General features: G+C 39.2%; 1 protein-coding gene and 1 non-coding gene across 3 annotated transcripts in view; one reads left to right on the forward strand and one right to left on the reverse strand.

Moving 5' to 3' along the window:
- Positions 1-804: 804 nt before the first annotated feature.
- On the reverse strand, positions 805-877 carry trnar-ccu (transfer RNA arginine (anticodon CCU)). Its single transcript has one exon. It is a non-coding gene; the product is annotated as a tRNA-Arg (tRNA).
- Positions 878-1,199: 322 nt separating this feature from the next.
- ift56 (intraflagellar transport 56) overlaps positions 1,200-22,002 on the forward strand; it is a 30,891-nt gene continuing 10,088 nt past the window's right edge. Inside the window, exons 1-16 of one of the 2 annotated variants that reach the window (XM_061983968.1) lie at positions 1,200-1,361; positions 1,713-1,760; positions 1,843-1,983; positions 2,071-2,163; positions 2,253-2,367; positions 6,506-6,555; positions 7,513-7,658; positions 10,461-10,632; positions 12,903-12,977; positions 13,056-13,158; positions 16,839-16,894; positions 18,697-18,750; positions 18,826-18,889; positions 18,980-19,068; positions 21,564-21,647; positions 21,725-21,794. In XM_061983968.1, the coding sequence (XP_061839952.1) occupies positions 1,758-1,760; positions 1,843-1,983; positions 2,071-2,163; positions 2,253-2,367; positions 6,506-6,555; positions 7,513-7,658; positions 10,461-10,632; positions 12,903-12,977; positions 13,056-13,158; positions 16,839-16,894; positions 18,697-18,750; positions 18,826-18,889; positions 18,980-19,068; positions 21,564-21,647; positions 21,725-21,794 (1,315 nt within the window). In that variant the 5' untranslated portion in view covers positions 1,200-1,361; positions 1,713-1,757. The remainder of the gene's footprint in view (positions 1,362-1,712; positions 1,761-1,842; positions 1,984-2,070; positions 2,164-2,252; positions 2,368-6,505; positions 6,556-7,512; positions 7,659-10,460; positions 10,633-12,902; positions 12,978-13,055; positions 13,159-16,838; positions 16,895-18,696; positions 18,751-18,825; positions 18,890-18,979; positions 19,069-21,563; positions 21,648-21,724; positions 21,795-22,002) is intronic. The other variant, XM_061983969.1, reaches the window with a different exon arrangement.

A 22,002-nucleotide genomic window follows, 5' to 3' on the forward strand; every position in this document is an offset into this window, starting at 1 on the left:
ATCTGTAATCTGTTTTGTTTATTGCAAACGTGACAACCTCTTATGAGACAGTTATGATGTCATAGCAACATGGAGAAGTGTCTTAATGTTCCATTCTGTGTGTTTGTGTTTATCTCGCAGTAGCTTGAGTACATGCACTTTTGTCTCATTTGGTCTTTTTTGGGGACTATATGGCTTATGGTCATTCTAATCGTCAGTATTTGGTCTGTGCAGTGTTGGCTCCGACGTTGTGCCTGTCACTTTTTATGGTAATAAATGTACTTTCTTAAAAAAAAAAAAAATACAGTGTACTTTTTGTTACTATAAAAATGGTTTAAAAAAAAATAAAACAATAAGTCTTAACTAATTTTCCAAAGTTTTTTGGATCACTTGTATTATATCTTCAGCTGAAAGATCACCTACATTCCATATGGTTACTTGTACAATGCTGGCCTGCTCCTGACCGTGGCTGATTCAGCAGAATGTGTCGCAGCAGGATTAGGCTTGTGTGCAGGGTGAGCCCATTGTTAGGATGTCTAAGGACTCTGACATTTACTAGTTCCTGATACTGCTCACAGGCCAGTTTTAACTTTACCATATTTTTTAAGCAAAATGTAGATGTAGTACTTTTTTTAATTTTTTTTATTTATTATTTTTTTTTATAATTGTTTTTTTTGTATGTGTGTTCTCATACCCATTTTGCAATGGCGCTCGGAACATATACAACTGCAATCAAATATATTAAAGAGAGAACTAATACAACTAAATTAATCAGAATGAGTAGCAAAAATTGTTTTCTAACACGATTGCAAAATAAAAAGATTTCACCCCAGATGGGACTCGAACCCACAATCCCTGGCTTAGGAGGCCAGTGCCTTATCCATTAGGCCACTGGGGCATGCAGAGTGAGAGGAGTCATGTTATATATAATACTAACTATAACACCAACTCGCATGTTGGTATATTTCTAAGAATGTTTGCACATGTATTCGTGTAGTACTTTCTGACAAGAAAAAATGGTGTTTCCTTTACGTTAACCGTAAGGGGCTGGAAGCAGCATATTTAATGTTGCTAGGCAACAAGGGAAAACACTAAAGCGCGAAAGTTTGGCCCTGAACTCGCAAGTTATATCTTGTAGCCTGCCTACAATAGCTTGGCTTGAAAATCGATTTAGAAAAAGTTGTATTCGTGTACGATAAAAACCGTGCAAATTCCTTTCAACGCTACACAATTATGTCAATGTTTTATGACGTCAGGCAGAAATCCAAGATGGCGGCTTCTGGTGAGCATTTGTTGTGCTCTCGTTCTTGGGGGAAATAAACTGAAATACAAATGAAAATTACCCTTAAAGGCCTTTCGGAGGAAGAAAAATAAAATTCAAGGTACGTTTTATGCGATATAATTTTCAAATGGGTTAATATTTTCGTCAACCACTCCCAAACAACAACGTGTTGACTATGCTGGGGAATGCAAGCTTGACTTATATCGGTTAGTTTTTCTTTTTTTACCAACACTTAAAGAACTCCAGTGCTTCCCTTTAAATGGTATTGGACACATTATTGTCATTTAAACAGAGTTGCATATATTTATCGGTGGAATGCTTGTTGCTAGGTTACAGTAAAAAGACGCTTCATCACATTTATGAAAGAGATTTGTAGCGACATCATCGTGTAACATTGCTGTTGTAATCACAAAAAACTAATGCAATATATACATCTTTCCTTTTTTAATAGGAGCGTATTGTTCTTTTTTAGCTATCTTCTCCTAAAGTCGTCAACATGGTAAGTGGGCATTTGTAATCTCTCTTCCAACTAGCATCTACATAGGATAGATATAAGCATAATATGTCAACTTTTGGTGCAGATCCTCTCTCGTTTGAAGCCAGCCGTGGGAGGGAAGGCGGCAAGCATCAGTGGCAAGAAGAAGAAGAAGAAAAACAAAGTTCCCAGCTTGGAGGAATATCTGCAACAGAGAGACTACCTGGGGGCGTTAACCCTCCTAGAGGTATCTTCCATCTTCATCCACCACATCCCAAAATGTCGGTTACATCGTGCATTAGTTGTTGAGGATGAGTTTTACCGTCATTTCCAGTTCCAGAGAAGTATTGGCGAGCAAGAGGTGAAAACTGACCTATGGATCGGATTCTGTGCCTTTCATCTGGGTGACTACAAGAGAGCTATGGAGGTACTTTTGTTGCATACGTGTGTTTGAGCAGAATGGGCTCCACATTGATTAATACATTATTCAATGTTGTCATGTCGCTGTTGTGACAGGAGTACAAAACCATGACTGCGAAGCCTGACTGCAATCCAGACGTTTGGGTCTATCTGGCCTGCGTCATGTTTTTTCTGGGGCTCTATAAGGAGGCTGAGGAGGCTGCCTTGAAGGGTAAATCATCAGAGAACATCTAACCATGTGGATTTTGTACAAAGTTATTTCACAGGCTCTCCTGTTTATTTGTGAGGCGGAGCAGGTAGAGGAAAATAAAGAAAGACAATATTTAATATTAATATTTTATATTCTATAAAAGTTTAAATATAATATTTAAACTTCACTTATGTCAAAGGTATAAGTAGAAATGTCGTTCAACGTCCATCAATCCATTCTCTTCCACTTATCCGAGGTTGGGTCGCGGGGGCAGCAGCCTAAGCAGAAAAGCCAAAACTTCCCTCTCCCGAGCCACTTTGTCCAGCTTCTCCCGGGGATCTGTAGGTTTTCCCAGCGTGTCCTGGGTCTTACCCGTGGCCTCCTATCGTTTGGACGAGCCCTAAACACCTCCCCAGTGGGGCGTCCTGGAGGCATCCTGACCAAATCTGGCTCCTCTTGAAGTGGAGTAGCAGCGACTTTACTTTGTGATTCTCCCGAATGACAGAGCTTCTTACCCTATCTCTAAGGCAGAGCCCCACCACCTAACAGAGGAAACTCATTTTGGCCGCTAGTACCCGTGATCTTGTCCTTTTGGTCATAATCCAAAACTCATGACCATAGGTGAGGATGGGAACGTAGATTGACCGGTAAATTGAGAGCTTTGCCTTCCGGGTCAGCTCTTTATTTGCCACATTGGATCGATACAGTGTCTGCATTACTGAAGACGCTGCACCGATTCGCTTGTCGATCTCACGATCCACTCTTCTCTCACTCGTGAACAAGACTCAGCGGTACTTGAACTCCTCCACTTGGGGCAAGAGCTCTTCCCCAACCCGGAGATGGCCCTCCACCCTTTTCTGGGCAAGAACCATGGACTCGGACTTAGAGGTGCTGATTCTCATTCCAGTCGCTTCACACTCGGCTGCAAAGCGATCCAGTGAGAGCTGAAGATCCTTGCCAGATGAAGCCTGCAAAAAGCAGAGACCTAATCCTGCAGCCACCAAACCGGATCCCCTCAACGCCCTGACTGCGCCTACAAATTCTATCCATAAAAGTTATAAACAAAATCAGTGACAAAGGGCAGCCCTGGCGGAGTCCAACCCTCACTGGCAATATGGACCAAGCGCTGACACCGATCGTACAGGGAGCGAACCACCACAATCAGACAGTCCGATACCCCATACTCTCTGAGCACTCCCCACAGGACTTTCCGAGGGACACGATCGAATGCCTTCTCCAAGTCTACAGAGCACATGTAGACTGGTTGGGCAAACTCCCATGCACCCTCAAGGACCCTGCCAAGAGTATAGAGCTGGTCCACAGTTCCAAGACCAGAACGAAAACCACACTGTTCCTCCTGAATCCGAGGTTTGACTATCCGGCTAACCTCCTCTGCAGTACACCTGAATAAACCTTACCGGGAAGGCTGAGGAGTTTGATCCCACCATAGTTGGAACACACCCTCCAGTTCCCCTTCTTAAGGAGAGGAACCACCACGCCGGTCTGCCAATCCAGAGGTATTGCCCCCGATATCCACGCAATGCTGCAGAGTCTTGTCAACCAAGACAGCCCCACATCCTTCAGAGCCTTAAGGAAATTGGCGCGGATCTCATCCACCCCCGGGGCCCTGCCACCGAGGACCTTTTAAACTACCTTGTCAACCTCAGCCCCAGAAATAGGAGAGCCAACCACAGATTCCCTCGGCACTGCTTCCTCAAAGGAAGATGCGTAGGTGGGAATGAGGAGGTCTTATAAGTATTCTCTCCACTGAGGTCAGCAGCACACCATTCCCACCATACACAGTGTATGGTAGGACTCTTTCTTCCCTAATCGCTGGTGTCCACCAGCGGGTTCTGGGATTACTGCCACAACAGGCACCAACCACTTTGCGGCAACAGCTCCGATCGGCCGTCTCGACCATAGGGGTACAAAACATGGTCCACTTGGACTCTATGTCCAGCGCCTCCCTCGTGACATGTTCAAATATCTTCCGGAGTTAGGAATGAAAACTCTCTCTGACGAGAGACTCTGCCATACGTTCCCAGCAGACACGCACCAATGCATTTGGGCCTGCCAGGTCTGTCCGGCATCCTCCCCCACCATCGTAGCCAACTCACCACCAGGTGGTAATTGGTAGAATACTCCGCCCCTCTCTTCCCCCAAATGTCCAAAAGATAATACCGCAACTCTGATGACGCAACAAAAAAGTCAACCATCGAACTACAGCCTATGGTGTCCTGGTGCCAAGTGCACATATGGACACTTATGTTTGAACATGGTGTTTGTTATGGACAGTCTTGGACGAGCACAAAAGTCCAATAACAAAACCACTTGGGTGTACTTCCGAGCGGCCATTCCTCCCAATCACGCCTCTCACTGTCGTTGCCAACGTGAGCGTTGAAGTCACCCAGGAAAAGAAGGGAATTACCCGAGGGAACACTCTTCAGTACTCCCTCGAGGGAATCCAAAAAGGGTGTGTACTCTGAGCTGCTGTTTAGTGCGTATGCACAAACAACAGTCAGGAACCATCCCCCCACCCGAAGGCAGAGGGAAGCTACCCTTTATCTGGGTATCTGAGTCCTCGTTTTTTCTTCTTCATAAAGATCTTTGAGCTGGTCTTTGTCTGGTCCCTCACTTAGGACCTGTTTGTCTTGGGAGACCCTACCAGGAGGCATAGAAGCCCCTGGACAACATAGCTCCTACGATCATTGGGACACGCAAACTCCTCTACCACGATAAGGTGGCAGCTCAGAAAGGAGCGTGTGGGGGTTCAATGTGTACGAGTTAATCAAATAAATAATAGTAAAAGAAGTAGGAGAAATGTTTAGGTTGGGTGGGGGAAAACTTTTTTGAATTTGTAAAACTATAAAACTTACATTTTTTTGTGTTTAAGATTCAAAAGATAAAGATAAAAAAATCACTTTGTTGTATAAATGAAAAAAATGAAAAATATTAAGAAAAAAATCCGGACAACAAAACCATTAAAAGGGAAGTTTCTTTGTTTTATGTTGAAAACAAACCAAACACATTTTTTTTAGGTTTAAAACAAAAAAGACTCCTGAACACAACATTAGGATTTTGCTTTTAAGTCACACAAAAAAATCACTCGTTGTTTAGACTTAGACTTAGATTTAGACAAACTTTAATGATCCACAAGGGAAATTGTTCCACACAGTAGCTCAGTTAGAAAGGATGGAAAGGACAATGCAGGTATAAAATAGACAAAAATGTACCGTAGTAGCAATATAAAATATAACATACGTATATCTAATATTTACAAAATATATGTACAGTATAAGATATATACTGATATATTATATGTTTATATCATATATACTATATAAAACAATTACCATATACAACATTACAGTATATGTAACAGCTGCAGCATAAAATAGAGAGTAGATCCAGCAGAATGGAAAACGTGCAAAAACATTGAGGAAAAAATGATGGAAAGCAAAAACATAGCAAATTCCATTTCTCTTTTTGCAAAACAACAACTCATAAACATTAACAAAAAAAAAACAATGTTGTAGGTTAAAAAACATGAACACTGAACAGATTTAAAAAAAGGGATACAATAGAGAGAAAATATTAGAAAAATATCAGAGGTGACATTTTTTAGCTCTCTTCATCAGTTTATTAAGACTGTTCAAACAAAAAACTTAACATAAAAAAGTATTTTTATGTCAAAAATATAGTCAACTCACAAACACAAAACAATAATTTAGTTTTTAAGTAAAAAAAAAAAAATCCCAAAATGCATTATTTTGTTTTGCAGATGAAATAATGGAAAAAAACAAGATGAGAAAAAAGATCAGAAAAACACAAAACATCAAAAGAGACTGTTGTGTTTTAATGTTTAAAAACACACAATAAATAAAGGTTTTAGGTAACAGACACAAACCACTCACAAACACAACATAATGTTTTATATCTTTCATTTTAAGGTTTTGTGAACATCTCACTAACACTTATTTTGGTTAGAAAAAGAATATAGCGCTCAATAATATAAACTAAGCCATGATTAGCAACAAAAATACTGTTCTTTATTTTAGTGATATATATTTAGAATACTTGCTTATCTTAAAAGTAGCAAAGAAGCATCAATACTTTCAAGACGTAAATCTGTTTATTGAGCATTTTTTATTCTCTGCAGGCCCACAATCCGCCCTGAAAAATCGACTCCTCTTCCATCTGGCTTACAAGGTATTAAAAAAAACCCATTATCTACATCAGAGGTAGGGAACCTATGGCTCTAGAGCCAGATGCGGCTCTTTTGATGACTGCATCTGGCTCTCAGATAAATCTTAGCTGACATTGCTTAACACGATGAGCAGTGAATAATTCCGCTGGTAATCACAATGTTAAAAATAACGTTCAAATTATAAAACATTCTCATGCATTTTAATCCATCCATCCGTTTTCTATCGCACCTGTTCAAGAAGACGAATTAATGGTAAGAAGTATTTTATTTATTATTGGTTAGCTTTAGAATAACAATGTTCTTAAAAAGAATAAGAGACTTATTATACTCTAAAAATGTTGGTCTTACTTGAAAATGCACGCATTTAGTTGTATTCAGTGTTAAAAAATATTATATGGCTCTCACGGAAATGCATTTTGAAATATTTGGCTTTCATGGCTCTCTCAGCCAAAAAGGTTCCCGACCCCTGATGTACAATATCAACTTGGTGACGGCGTGGCGCAGTTGGGAGAGTGGCCGTGTCAGCAACCTAAGGGTTCCTGGTTCAATTCCTACCTTCTACCAACCTCGTCATGTCCGTTGTGTCCTTGAGCAAGATAGTCACCCTTGCTCCTGATGGGTCGTGGTTAGGGCCTTGCATGGCAGCTCCCGCCATCAGTGTGTGAATGTGGAAATAGTCTCAAAGTGCTTTGAATACCTTGAAGGTAGAAAAGCGCTATACAAGTATAACCCACTTACATATAACTTTTTTCTGCCTCGTCAAGATAGACCTTTGCATCAGTAGCTCTTCTCTGCTATTACACACACGATAATTAGATTTGTAAAGTAAACATTTTGAGGAGTGAGATGAAGGAAGAGTTTGAAAGGAAAGCCACTTGAACTTACCGCCGTAAAAGGTGTTGTACAGCATATGCACACACTGTTTCAATGAAGTCTGTTGCTGTCCCAACACAATTTAGTTTAACGATGAGGAGAAACTGATGGACTTCCACCAGAACCTGGAGGATGTAACAGAAGACCAGCTGAGCTTGGCCTCTATCCACTATATGCGCTCGCACTACCAGGAGGCCATTGATATCTACAAGCGCCTCCTCCTACAGAACATGTACGTTTAACACAATATGTACCCTCCCTGTGTACTCCATGGGGATTATACATGCTGAGCTAACACACGCAAATATATATATGTACAGTATATGTATGTATATACAGTCGTGGTCAAAAGTTTACATACACTTGTAAAGAACATAATGTCATGGCTGTCTTGAGTTTCCAATACTTTCTACAACTCTTATTTTTTTGTGATAGAGTGATTGGAGCACATACTTGTTGGTCACAAAAAACATTCATGAAGTTTGGTTCTTTTATGAATTTATTATGGGTCTACTGAAAATGTGACCAAATCTGCTGGGTCAAAAGTATACATAGAGCAATGTTAATATTTGGTTACATGACCCTTGGCAAGTTTCCCTGCAATAAGGCGCTTTTGGTAGCCATCCACAAGCTTCTGGCAAGCTTCTGGTTGAATTTTTGACCACTCCTCTTGACAAAATTGGTGTAGTTCAGCTAAATTTGTTGGTTTTCTGACATGAACTTGTTTCTTCAGCATTGTCCACACGTTTAAGTCAGGACTTTGGGAAGGCCATTCTAAAACCTTAATTCTAGCCTGATTTAGCCATTCCTTTACCACTTTTGACGTGTGTTTGGGGTCATTGTCCTGTTGGAAAACCCAACTGCGCCCAAGACCCAACCTCCGGGCTGATAATTTTAGGTTATCCTGAAGAATTTGGAGGTAATCCGCTTTTTCATTGTCCCATTTACTCTCTGTAAAGCACCAATTCCATTGGCAGCAAAACATGCCCAGAGCATAAGACTACCACTAATACCATGCTTGACAGTAGGATTGGAGTGCTTGGGATTTTTTATTTTTTATTTCATTTTTTTTATTTTTATTAAATCAACATTAAAAACACAAGATACACTTACAATTAGTGCACCAACCCCAAAAAAACTCCCTCCCCCATTTACACTCATTTACACTCATTCACACAAAAGGAGTTGTTTCTTTCTGTTAATAATATTCTGGTTCTTACAATATAGAACAATACAGTCTGCAAGGGATACAGTCCGTGAAGCACACATGATTGTGTGTGCTGCTGGTCCACTAATAGTACTAACCTTTAACAGTTAATTTTACTCATTTTCATTAATTACTATTTTTTATGTAACTGTTTTTATATTGTTTGACTTAAAAGACCTTATCTTCACCAGACCAGGTTGTCCATGAAATTATATTGTTTAAAGGGTTCTTAAAATTAGGTCCAGTCCAGATTATGTCCAAGTCGGTCTCAGCAACACACACCTTCATTTATGTACACTGAAAATTAGGGAACACAACAACAGATTGCATATAATCTATAAACAAAATTACATTGTCAAAATAAGCATTTATGTACAGTCCAGATTATGTCCAGGTTGGGCTCAGCAACACACACCCTCACCCATGCACGCTCAAACTAGGGAACACAACAACAGATTGCATATAATCTATAAACAAAATTAAATTTTCAAAATAAGCATTTATGTACAGTCCAGATTATGTCCAGGTCGGACTCAGCAACACACAATTTAATTTATGTACACTCAAATTAGAAAACACAACTATAGATTGCATATAATCTATAAACAAAATTATATTTTCAAAATAAATGGTGTGCCTGGGATTAACGGCCTCACCTTTTGTCCTCCAAACATATTGCTGGGTATTGTGGCCAAACAGCTCAAGTTTTGTTTCATCTGACCATAGAACTTTCCTCTAGAATGTCTTATCTTTGTCCATGTGATGTCAGATGAAACAAACATTGAGCTGTTTTATATATATATATATATATATATATATATCCATCCATCCATCCATTTTCTACCGCTTATTCCCTTCGGGGTCGCGGGGGGTGCTGGAGCCTATCTCAGCTACAATCGGGCGGAAGGCGGGGTACACCCTGGACAAGTCGCCACCTCATCGCAGGGCCAACACAGATAGACAGACAACATTCACACTCACATTCACACACTAGGGCCAATTTAGTGTTGCCAATCAACCTATCCCCAGGTGCATGTCTTTGGAGGTGGGAGGAAGCCGGAGTACCCGGAGGGAACCCACGCAGTCACGGGGAGAACATGCAAACTCCACACAGAAAGATCCCGAGGCCGGGATTGAACTCACGACTACTCAGGACCTTCGTATTGTGAGGCAGACGCACTAACCCCTCTTTTCCACCGTGCTGCACATGCTTTCCTCCAGAATGTCTTATCTTTGTCCATGTGATGTCAGATGAAACAAACATTGGGATGTTTTTTATATATTTATATATATATATATATATATATATATATATAATCCATCCATCCATTTTCTACGTATATGTATTATATAATATATATATATATATATATATATATATATATATATATATATATATATATATATATATATATATATGTACTGTATGTATATATATATATATATATGTGTGTATGTATGTATATATACATATATATATGTATGTGTATATATATATATATGTGTATATATAGACACATGAGTTAGGAACTCCATCACAGAACCAATCGTTTGTAAGTTGAGGATGTTACTACTATATATTCAAATAATAAGAATAATCATGGTTTTCCTATCGTTCAAAAGCGTCCTTAAATTACATAATTTCTTTGTAAGGTGTCCCTTGTCTTTTTTTCCCTCTGCTAAAGCTCCATCCTAGTTCTTCTTGGTATTAATTTATCAATGTGTTTATTATTGTGGTGGTTGTCGTCTTCAGCATCATACGAAGATCTGTTTCTAGTATTTTATCAGTCAAGCAATAAGCATAATTTTCTTCATAATGATTTCCAGAGACTTCTTGGCAATGAAGGTGTACGTGGCTCTGTGTTACTACAAGCTGGGCTACTATGACGTCTCCCAGGAAGTGCTGGCCGCCTACCTCCACAACATCCCTGACTCCACCATCGCCCTCAATCTCAAAGCCTGCAACCACTTCAATCTCTATAACGGCAAAGCAGCAGAGGTACACGCGCTCTTTGAATAGTCTATACATCAGGGCTATTCAACTGGAGTTCAGTTCAAAACTTGGGAGTCAAACATTTTTGCAGCACAATTCTAAAAAGGTTAGTGTGCTCCTGTTGTATAGAGGAACTTAGACCTCTGTAAACACATTGGCGGATCATTGCATTTACATTTTAACCTTACTAGCAAACATAGAACACTGGGGTCCAAACTTGGGATTTACATAACTAAGGCATTCCTCAAGGCATCCCGTTAAGTCCTCCTGACAAATTTTTTTTGTGATGTATGTACTGTAACTAAGATAGCATAGGATAGGATAGATTTAATTTATCCCACAAAAAGTCAACATAAATAGGTAAATATGAGGTCTGTCAAAACATTAAAATATTTAATTGCGATCGCATTTTGTTCATAGTTAACTTGAAATTAAAACATTTTCATCATTAATAAGTCAGTGTACAATAGACAGATAATTTTCAGGTTTTTTAAACTATGACCGGACAATTTGTTGGTTTCATTAAAATGTTTATTAAACATAATGCTTTTCAAAACAGCTTAACACCAAATTGACAACATGCTTTTAATGATAATAAAAAATGACCTGCAGTGTGATGGTTAACCCCAACAGAAATTCAATTCCAGCTGTAGGAGCAGCACTCAGAGGAGAGGAGCTACACTTCCGTGTTTAGATACTAGTTTCACGCATTATTAACACAAATTGCAGATTGTTACGGTCACGGTTTGATTGTCAAAGATGTTTGGTTATGTAATCTGTGATATTTCTACCTGAATAAATATTTCTGATATTCTATACGTTACATGTTGTACAAGTTCATGGCATTCGTATTCCTGCATGACAATGTCTTAACCTTCTCTATTTATTCATAACGTGTAAAATTCAGCCTGCGAAACTTTATGTAATTGAGGACTAGTAACCAGAACATGTTATATAAGAATATACACAGTATTTCAGCCTGCCAGAACATTTATCCTATATTCATCAATTGATGTACTAGCATTTATTCAGGTACAAATATTACAGATCACATGACAAAACATTCTGACAATCAAATCATGATCATAATGTTAGACATTTTTCCTTTTTGTTAGTGTCGTTGGACCGGATGTGACGCATGGCGCTTTTATTTTGAAGCAAGAAGTGTGCGATTGGTTTGAGAAGAGGTGTCTCAGCATGTTTTGCAGACAGACAAAACAGTTACAGTAACAATCTACATTTTATGTTATCAATGCACTAAACTGTAATCTAAACATGGAAGTGAAGCTCTATCTCTCTGAATGCAAGCACTTTAGCAGACATTTGCTCCAATGATGACGGCTCACGGTGATCGTGGGTAAAGATCGACTTGCCATCGTTTTGTACTTGGGCTTTCCAAAAGGCACCATTTTCTTTGTCCAATAGTGCTCGCTATTTTCCCACCGCCCAACAGTAGTAGCTCAACAGGAACTGAACGCAGCAACGTTTTCCCGCGTTACAAAATGGCCCGATGGTCAAACAGGACGTGTGCGCATTAATCGCGAGTCAATAAATTAGCGCTGTCAAAGGAAATTGTCGTTAACGCGTTATTGTGTTACCTTTTGAGTGCCCAAGTAAAAACACTCGAAAACAAGAGGGGAACATTTAAAAACACAAAGGAAGACATAGCTGCTGCAACCAGCTGCCAATTCAGCAACAACATTTGCAACAAAAGTAAAACGCAATGAAAAACTAAAAATGAGTAATAAATAATTCATAATTTGGACATACGATTGCTGTTGTTTGTTTACTTCAGATGCAGTCAGTAGTATTTTTTTCCAACTTCTTTGGTTATACTAGTGGTGTTCATCAATGGCTTCAGTTTAGGTCCTCTCTTTTTAATCATGTGGGCGACTGAACAGGTGGCCCCCGTGTTCAGCGAACAAAAAATTGTGAGCGACTCACATTTTTGCAGCAGATTTTTAAATTGCTGTCATAGAGATGACCTTTGACTAGGTTTTTTGCAGAAGGTCCTTAAAAACAGCAGATCGCTCCTGTAACTCTGACAAAGTCAATAGACCACAATCAAATGTCTACTGTAGAGGACGCTGGGTCTCCGCAGTATGCAACAGCAGACTGATAGAGAAGGGAAAAGTCCGGCTCTCGAGTCCTTAGCATTCTGGAAATGTGGCCCCCAAAACAATTGAGATGGATGTCTCTGGTGTACATGTTCCTACTGCATACAGCTGTGAAATTGGCTGCTTGACATTGTTTGATTCTCCTGCCCTTCTTCTCAGGCTGAGCTGAAGTTCCTAATCGACATCTCCTCCTGCTCTTTTGAGTTTGCTAAGGAGCTTATAAGACACAACCTGGTAAGCTACTCTCTATCGCTAACGAGTATCCCCCTCCGAAGACCAGAGACTTTACATGCAACCATCGTTCTTCCCCAGGTGGTGTTTCGTGGCGGCGAGGGGGCGTTACAGGTGCTACCTCCTCTGATTGACGTTATCCCCGAGGCAAGACTCAACCTGGTCATCTACTACCTGAGACAAGGTGGCCGACTGCCTTCATTATTATCGTTCCCACTCTAATTTAGACAGCCAATAATAGAAGAGCAATGTAAGCAATCCTGCATTTTGCAAAAATAATAATGCTCACTTTTGATTGACACCTATTCAGGGCTGCCACCGGCTAAATTTGGGATTTAAGTAGATTACAACATTTTGAGAGCACATGAGAGCCAGTGGAACAGTATGGGGAAAATTGCCATTATATATTTTTATCAGTGACGGAGCAGGAAGGTGCTTGGAATACGTTTGCTGTCATTCTCAGGGAATTCAATTGTTCGCAACTGGACTGTTAGAAGACGTTTCGCCTCTTATCCAAGCCAGTTCAGTTCAGTGCAGTTTATTTATTTATATAGCACATTTGAAAACAACCCCAGTTGGCCAAAGTGTACTGTACAGACATAAGAAAAGGGGAACATAGTGTCACATTTACATTGTAACACGGAAGGATGAATAAAATACAGTAGTAAAATATAACTTAAAAGAAGTGCAGAATATATCACCTAAAATACTAAAATGTAATGAATAAATAAAAAAAGGATAAAACAAGAAAGAAAAAAATAAGTCGGCTTCATTAGTTCATGCTCATAGACTTAGATTAATCAAATCAGATACTCCATCACCAGAAGGTGTGCCTAGACACGGATGGTTCCGCCTTATTGTAGTGAGAAAAACAACTGTTGAGATGCAAAAAAGCAATCTTTCTCAACGTTCCCTCTAATGTGCGCGCGCCTCTGCGCCAAGCAACTTTGCTGCGCGCAAAATAAAATCCGTTCTGAACTCTAAACATAATCAACACGTAACTATTTGTTCTGCAGGATTTTGCAATGCAACCCTGAGTGACGGGTGCCTAACAGATAAAACAACGTTCGTCAACACTGTTCAATTATTGTAACGTCTGTCGAAACGCTTTAAAGAGGACAGGAAGGCCATCCATCACTTTATGTAGCAAAACTGTTTATATCTGGCGGAAAGCCTTCCAAAAACATGATTAAAAAACGTTTTTCTAGAAAAACCGGTCATTTTCTGCCGTACAAACCAGTCCAAAACCAACGCTTTGTTATCTATCATATCAACAGCAGCCGCACGATCGCTCTCACCTGCGCCAACACACGCACTCACGGCACTTAGCCAGTGATGCATTTCAGGCCTCAAAAAAAGTCACAACTCCAACACCACACAAAGTGTAAATGCCAGGTCATTACACTATGACTTCCCAATCATATGTGTGCTTATTCTACTGCCATTTATTAAGAATGTTCATTTGTGGATATTAACTATGAAATGCTGTTACTAGATTACAGAAATGCTAATAAGATATATTTTACAGGCAGAAGGTTACAGGAATGTACACTTTTTCTCCCATGCTTACATTTCATTGTACAACATGAGAATGTTTTAAAGGGAACTAAATGTGATCTCTGAAAGGAGTACAAATTATTTTCAATTTGGACCCCAGCCAGGCATAAAATAATAGTACATAGCCCATGAAAAACAAGATTTTTTTGTTATTTTCATTGTAAGTGGGCCAAATCACTTGTATTAGAAAATAATCTCATGGAAATGACATTTGATTATTAGAATAAAACATTTAAGTTGTTATTAAGTGAGGCTTGGGACAGGTGTGATGCTCGTATGGCCACAGTGTGCCCGACTGATGTTGTACACATGTGCTCCACTGAACGCGCAGGGAGGTTTTGCGTTTGCTCAGAAAAATTAAAATTTAGATGCAACATTGATCCTCCTGTCAACGCTAATGACAGTTGTTGTTGAAGTGGAATCAATAGCATTGAGGTATTGTGTGAATTGATTAACGTGGACCCCGACATAAACAAGTTGAAAAACTTATTCGGGTGTTACCATTTAGTGGTCAATTGTATGGAATATGTACTGTACTGTGCAATCTACTAATAAAAGTTTCAATCAATCAAAAAAAACAGAGCGATCGCTGCGAATCGACCACTATTCAGTCCAAAATAGTCGGAATCACCCACGTTAGCATTCTATTCAGTTTCAACAAATGGCACAAAAGGAGCATCTGTGACCAGAAAGTTTCTAACTCCTGTTATTTGTTGGAGGCTAAATTGCAAAATATTTTAGTAATGGCTGAATTTCTGTCAAATTTCTGGATGAATGAGAACATCCATAGACATGTTTGCTGTCATTTATTAATATACATTTTACATGCTCTTCTTCATGCCTGTTATCTGCGTATATATAACCAGTTCTTGTACTTGTACCGGATCTCATTAGACCTTATAGGTCAGGGGTGACCACATTTTTTACTGAAGGCTGCATAAAGTCAGAGGGGACCGATTATGCCAAACAAACTTTTCTTGCCTATTGGTATTAGCTGTTGTCTATTTGGGATCTGCATAAGTCCCAAATAATTGAAATTAAACGGTGGAGGCATTGATGAGATATTTACCGGTATAAACTAATCTTGCCTTCATTAATATTTCCTCCAAACCAGCTGTTCGGAACTTGCTCTGTCCTTTGACGTTTTTATCAGCGTGTTATATATATATATATATATATATATATGGAGTAAATTTACCCAAAGTGCTTTGCGCATGTCTGCCATTGTTGTCCGACGTTGAAGTCAATACGCTCCTTCTTTTTCTCTATCCTCTATTTGTGGGGCCGACTGGCTCGTACATCCTCCGCGATTGCCATTTTTAATACAAAACAGCTTATAGTTCGAACCTAATCTGTCATTAGACTCGATATTGAAGCGCTAAAAACTACAACAAAGATAGCAGGGAAAAGACGCTGTCGAAGTGGAGGCACGTAAATAAGACCGCCCACAAAACGACCTGAAGAGACGGGGAAAAAGCGGCTTGAAAGAGGTCTGTAAAGCATAACCAAGCAAGATTTTGACCAAAGAACCACCATTACATGTTATGTAGACAACAAGGAAGCGTTTTAAATGTAGAAATAAATTACAATTTGAGCCTTTTAACGGATGTGGAGGGCACTTTTTATCACAAGTTTGACAATTAAATCCCCTTTTAAAAAAATTTAAAACATGCAAAAATATGTACCGGTAATCAAAATGCAAGTCATCTATGAATGTCTACCTTTGCTGATGTTGGTCCTTCATAACAATACATGTTGCAGAAAAGCAACAAAAAAAGATCCAAAGTTCATCTTTTGATGTCTGCCTAACTCAGCACTAGAGAGTTACAGTGAGGTCCCACACGATGCTTTACATGTGAACTTTAAGCAGCATTTTTTGTGGCTGTATAAACAAAAAAGTTGATGTTTTGATTGACAGTTTATGTAAAAAACAATTCCCTTCACACCCCCGTACTATCTTTGCACTACTAGATGAGGTTTCTCAGAACATGACTTAATTATACACTGGCTTTCCACTGAAATACATATTTTGTTCTAGCCCCAAAATTGTTTTAATTTGTAGTAAGGAATCCAACAAAAGCCAACACAAAAAAATCATCAAAGATCTTATCCTCTCAGACGTCATTTTTACTTTCGTGTAGTGTTCCTCTGGAATAAGCCACGAAAGCCAATAAAACAGGCGCTTTCGACTGTATCCAATATTATTGGCCAATATGTGTATATTTATTACCTTTATATATATATATATATATATATATATATATGTATTGTCCACTCATGCCATTATGTTACATGTGACTCCTCCAGATGACGTCCAGGAAGCTTACAACCTCATCCAATATTTAGTACCTGCGACAGCTCAGGTAAACGTACTTCTAATAAGACACTTTGTATTTGTACAATCCCTTGCAGAGCGCCGTCAAGGGATTGGATTTAATTTAAATCGTAATGGCAAAAGAATTATGTTCTACTGTATTTATTTGTAATACTACCTAGGTCAGAAATGTATCCATGGAAGACTAGTATTTAAGGGTCAATTTAATTTTGCTGTTTACCAGTGAACAATAATACATTTGTAACCAAATATTTTTTTAAATATGACAATGATAGTATTTTCTTTTGTAGGTATGTATTTTTTTATTCTGAAAACAGTATTAAAAAAACAATTTTGTGCGCTAAAGTAAACAAAATGTCACTCAATTCAACTTTACGATAATGACAATAAGCCAACAATTAAAGATTTTGTTCAACCTACAGTAGTTAACATTTAGTTTTTTAGCAGTGCATCTATTACATTCAATTATATATATGTATATATATTTTGATAACGCCACACAAGTGAAGTGAATCATATTTATAAAGCGTTTTTTCTCTCCCGACTTATAGCGCTTTACATTGGAAACCCATTATTTAAAAAGTTAAAGTTAAAGTACCAATGATTGTCACACACACACTAGGTGTGGCGAAATTATTCTCTGCATTTGACCCATCACCCTTGATCACCCCCTGGGAGGTGAGGGGAGCAGTGGGCAGCAGCGGTGGCTGCGCCCGGGAATCATTTTGGTGATTTACATCTTTAACCTACGTTTAAACCAGTGTGGGTGGCACTGGGAGCAAGGACACAACGACAGTGACTAGGATGGCGGAACCTGGAATCAAACCTGGAACCCTCAAGTTGCTGTTACGGCTGCTTTACCATCTGAGCCTTGCCGCCTCCATTAAAATTATATAAAGAAAAGAACACGTATTGATATACTAACTCACGATTTGATTCTAGGAGTGACTAATTGATTCAGAATCGATTCTCAACTCAACACGATTCTTAATTTAAACCGATTCTCCCAATATATTGTTTGTCATAAAAATCATAATGTATATATGATATATAAACCTTTCCAAAACAGGTTAGAGGTTACAAAAACTCCTCTTGGCTGCTGATATATGACGTGTACATACAACAAGTACCGGTAAGCACAGAGATGGCCTAAATAAACCTCTTTTTTAAAAACTTTAATGAAAAATGTTTCTTTTTAATATTTTTTTCAAAAAAAGGTAAACTTTTTTTTTTTTAATTGTTAATCGATTTAGAATCAAAATAAATAAAAATTACAATTCCGATGGGAATCAAGTTTTTTCAGCACCCCTATACTAAATATGTAATTCTTTTAATAAATTGGTTACATTAATATAAATCCATATAATAAAGTCAAATACAAATAAGGCAAAAAGAGAGGTATCCCACACTTCTCTTTTCTAAAGTAAATTAGTACAGCAAATATCGGCATCTACATCAACAATATTATTTGTCTGATGGCTGGACAGGACAAAAAATTAAAAATGAGTCATCCATCCATTTTTCTACCGCTTATTCCCTTTGGGGTCAATTGTATTGTATTCTTTTTGTAAACAAATGAACTCTTTATTTACATCAGTAGTTATATTAAATATACATCAAAATGTAATTATTGATTGCGGAAACTTTATTGTTATACTACATAATATTATATGTACATAATCCATATTGTATTTATAATAGGCATCAATGAAAAAGTTTACAGAATATAACGGCTGCTGTGCTAACTTCTTACCACTGTTCACTAAATGAAGGTATGTGTCAGTCACATGATCATATCTATAATATGTATCTTCATGATTTTCCCCCCAGGAGTACATTTTGAAAGGGGTGGTAAATGCTGCACTCGGACAGCAACTTGGAACAGTGAGTGTTTGTTTTTCAAATGTAAAGTGAAGTACATGAATGGATGTTGACTGTTTTTGATGTTTGTTTTTCCAGAGGGATTACTTGAAAGTTGCTCAGCAGTTCTTCCAGTTGGTCGGAGGCTCGGCCAGCGAATGTGGTACGCCGAGATGAAAGTTGATCATTTCTGTGCTTTTTTTATGTAGCGTTGTGTGGGAGAGTGCATGTTTATTTTTGTTTGCCTTTATAGACACTATTCCCGGCAGACAGTGCATGGCTTCCTGCTTCTTCCTCTTGAGAGAGTTTGAAGACGTCCTCGTATATCTCAACTCAGTCAAGGTTCGTATAGCTCACCTTATGAGACATCATGCTGGATGTACCATATTTCCTCAAATAGTGTCCTCGGCTTGGACAAATAAACGCCACACCTATATTACGTGCGTCCTTTTCTCCCATCAGAACAAAATAACAGGTGGCGCTACGAGGTTGCTGTGATTTACTTTCACTTTGACTGACACCCACATGACCGCTTTACCACAACACACACATTATGTAAACACAACAAAACAAATACCCAGAACCCCTTGCAGCACTAACTCTTTAGGGACGCTACAATATACACCCCCCGCTGTCCCCTAATCCCCACCTCAACTTGTTTGGAAGAAGTATGAAGGAAGGCAATATTGTTTTATAAATATGTCCGCCATGCCGCCATGGTTTGATTTTCTAATTTCCGATTCCAAATACACAAAAAGAGGCACGAATAGGTAAGAAAGGTTGGTTTTGCATAGTAGGTCCACTTTAAGAGGACATGTTTAAATGTGTTTGTGTGCGTACGTGTGGATTGTGGAGTTAAATGCAGGGCCCCAAGCAGAATTTTAATTGGAGACCTCTCCCCATTACGTTTTTTTCACACTTTTTTATTCCTGTGAAACTATTTTTATACTTTTTCACACAAGCTTGAATTAAATTTGTTGCATGTTTTGTACTAAAACAAATGAATGGGAAAGAAGTATTGTTTTCCTGTAATTGTGGCATGTGTATAATAACACCGACATGCAGTGACATAAATGCTGCTAAAAGCAATTTTTTTTAATGCAGCTCTGGGGCGGTATAGCTCGGTTGGTGGAGCGGCCATGCCAGCAACTTGAGGGTTGCAAGTTCGATCCCCGCTTCCGCCACCCTAGTCACTGCTGTTGTGTCCTTGGGCAAGACACTTTACCCACCTGCTCCCAGTGCCACCCACACTGGTTTAAATGTAACTTAGATATTGGGTTTCACTATATAAAGCGCTTTGAGTCACTAGAGAAAAGCGCTATATAAATATAATTCACTTAAATGATAAATGGGTTGTACTTGTATAGCGCTTTTCTACCTTCAAGGTACTCAAAGCGCTTTGACACTACTTCCACATTTACCCATTCACACACACATTCACACACTGATGGAGGGAGCTGCCATGCAAGGCGCTAACCAGCACCCATCAGGAGCAAGGGTGAAGTGTCTTGCTCAGGACACAACGGACATGACGAGGTTGGTACTAGGTGGGGATTGAACCAGGGACCCTTGGGTTGCGCACGGCCACTCCCCCACTGCGCCACGCCGTCCCTTCACTTCACTCTGTCTGTATCAATTGGAGATTTGGCAGGTGTACATAATGTTGTGACCAGGTGAATCTATATACATTTTATGAAGTTCATTTTCGGCCATGTGTGGGAGAAAAATAGCGGTGACTTTCGATTTTAAAATGTATTTTTAACAGTGTACATTTTCAAAAGATAAATTGATACTTTTGGAGAGGGTGGGGGCGTGGTTTCATTTGCAGTCTGGGAACATACCCAAAAAGTAGGATATAAAAGTGACCGTGGAACACAATTTACAACAAGGCATATCCAATAAATATTTTCTAGACCACAAGATTGCATTTTAGATGTAGATTAAAATCATTAGTGGTTAATTAAAACATACTTTTGCATTTTTACTGGTACTTCACTGACCGGGATTTGAACCTAGTACACTTGCAAGCCCAGAGGTAGCGCAATGTGACACCAGAGACTTTGGCAATGGGGACATATGCCATCATATTATTATCAGTGGCTGAGCAGAAAGGAGCTAGAAAGATATGTTTGGTGAAATTTCATATGATGTGCCCTGTCATACTTGCCAACCCTCCCGATTTTTCCGGGAAACTCACGAATTTCAGTGCCCCTCCCGAAAATCTCCCGGGGCAACCATTCTCCTGAATTTCTCCCAATTTTCACCCGGACAATAATATTGAGGGCGCGCCGTGATGGCACTGCCTTTAGCGTCCGTTTTTTCTCCATACAAACAGCGTGCCAGCCCATTTACATGTTGTATGCGGCTTACACAGACACAGGTAAGTGACTGCAAGACGTACTTGGTCAACAGCCATACAGGTCACACTGAGGGTGGCCAAGAAAAATTCCTAGTTTGTGAACCCGTTCTCAAACAATGGCAATAAAACGATTCTGATTCTGATTCTGAACTCTGAACCCACAGCAAACACGAATGACAAACACATTTCGGGAGAACATCCGCACTGTAACACAACATAAACACAACAGAACAAATACCCAGAATCCCTTGCAGCCCTAACTCTTCCGGGCTACAATATACACCCCCGCTACCACCAAACCCCGATCCCCCCAACAACCCAACAACCCCACACCTCAAACCCCTCCACATCTCTCGAATTCGAAGGTCTCAAGGTTGGCAAATATGGACCACTCTATGAGGAAATACAGTATGCTAAGTCAAAAATCCACACGTGTGATTCATTATTTTGCTTAATTCTCTTTTTTTGTTTTTCTTAGACTTACTTCTATAACGACGACACGTTTAATTTCAACTACGCTCAGGCAAAGGCAGCCCTTGGCAACTACAAAGAGGCAGAAGAGGTATCTCAGTGCTGCTTTGTGTTTTCTTTACTTGACTCCTGCAATTTGCTTGATCCTGTTTTCTTTTTCCCTTTCAGACTTTTCTGAATATTCGGAGTGACAAGATCAAAAGCGACTACGTGTACCTCAGCTGGCTGGCACGCTGCTGTATGTACTGCGGTCACACAGGTCATGAGGGAAAGAGAAATAAACAAGGGTTTATTGCATCCCGTAGGAGAGAAGATTAGTTAAAGATAGATGTTCACTCAGTGTGTAGCGATGTTACTAAATAAATCAGGGCCTGTACAGTATTGCACACATTTTTTACTAGCTTCTTAGCCTGTGAGCTATTTATTTTGTCATCACGTAGTAATTT

Source organism: Nerophis lumbriciformis, linkage group LG25 (genome assembly GCF_033978685.3).
Source record: "Nerophis lumbriciformis linkage group LG25, RoL_Nlum_v2.1, whole genome shotgun sequence".
NCBI classification, from domain to species: Eukaryota; Metazoa; Chordata; class Actinopteri; order Syngnathiformes; family Syngnathidae; genus Nerophis; species Nerophis lumbriciformis.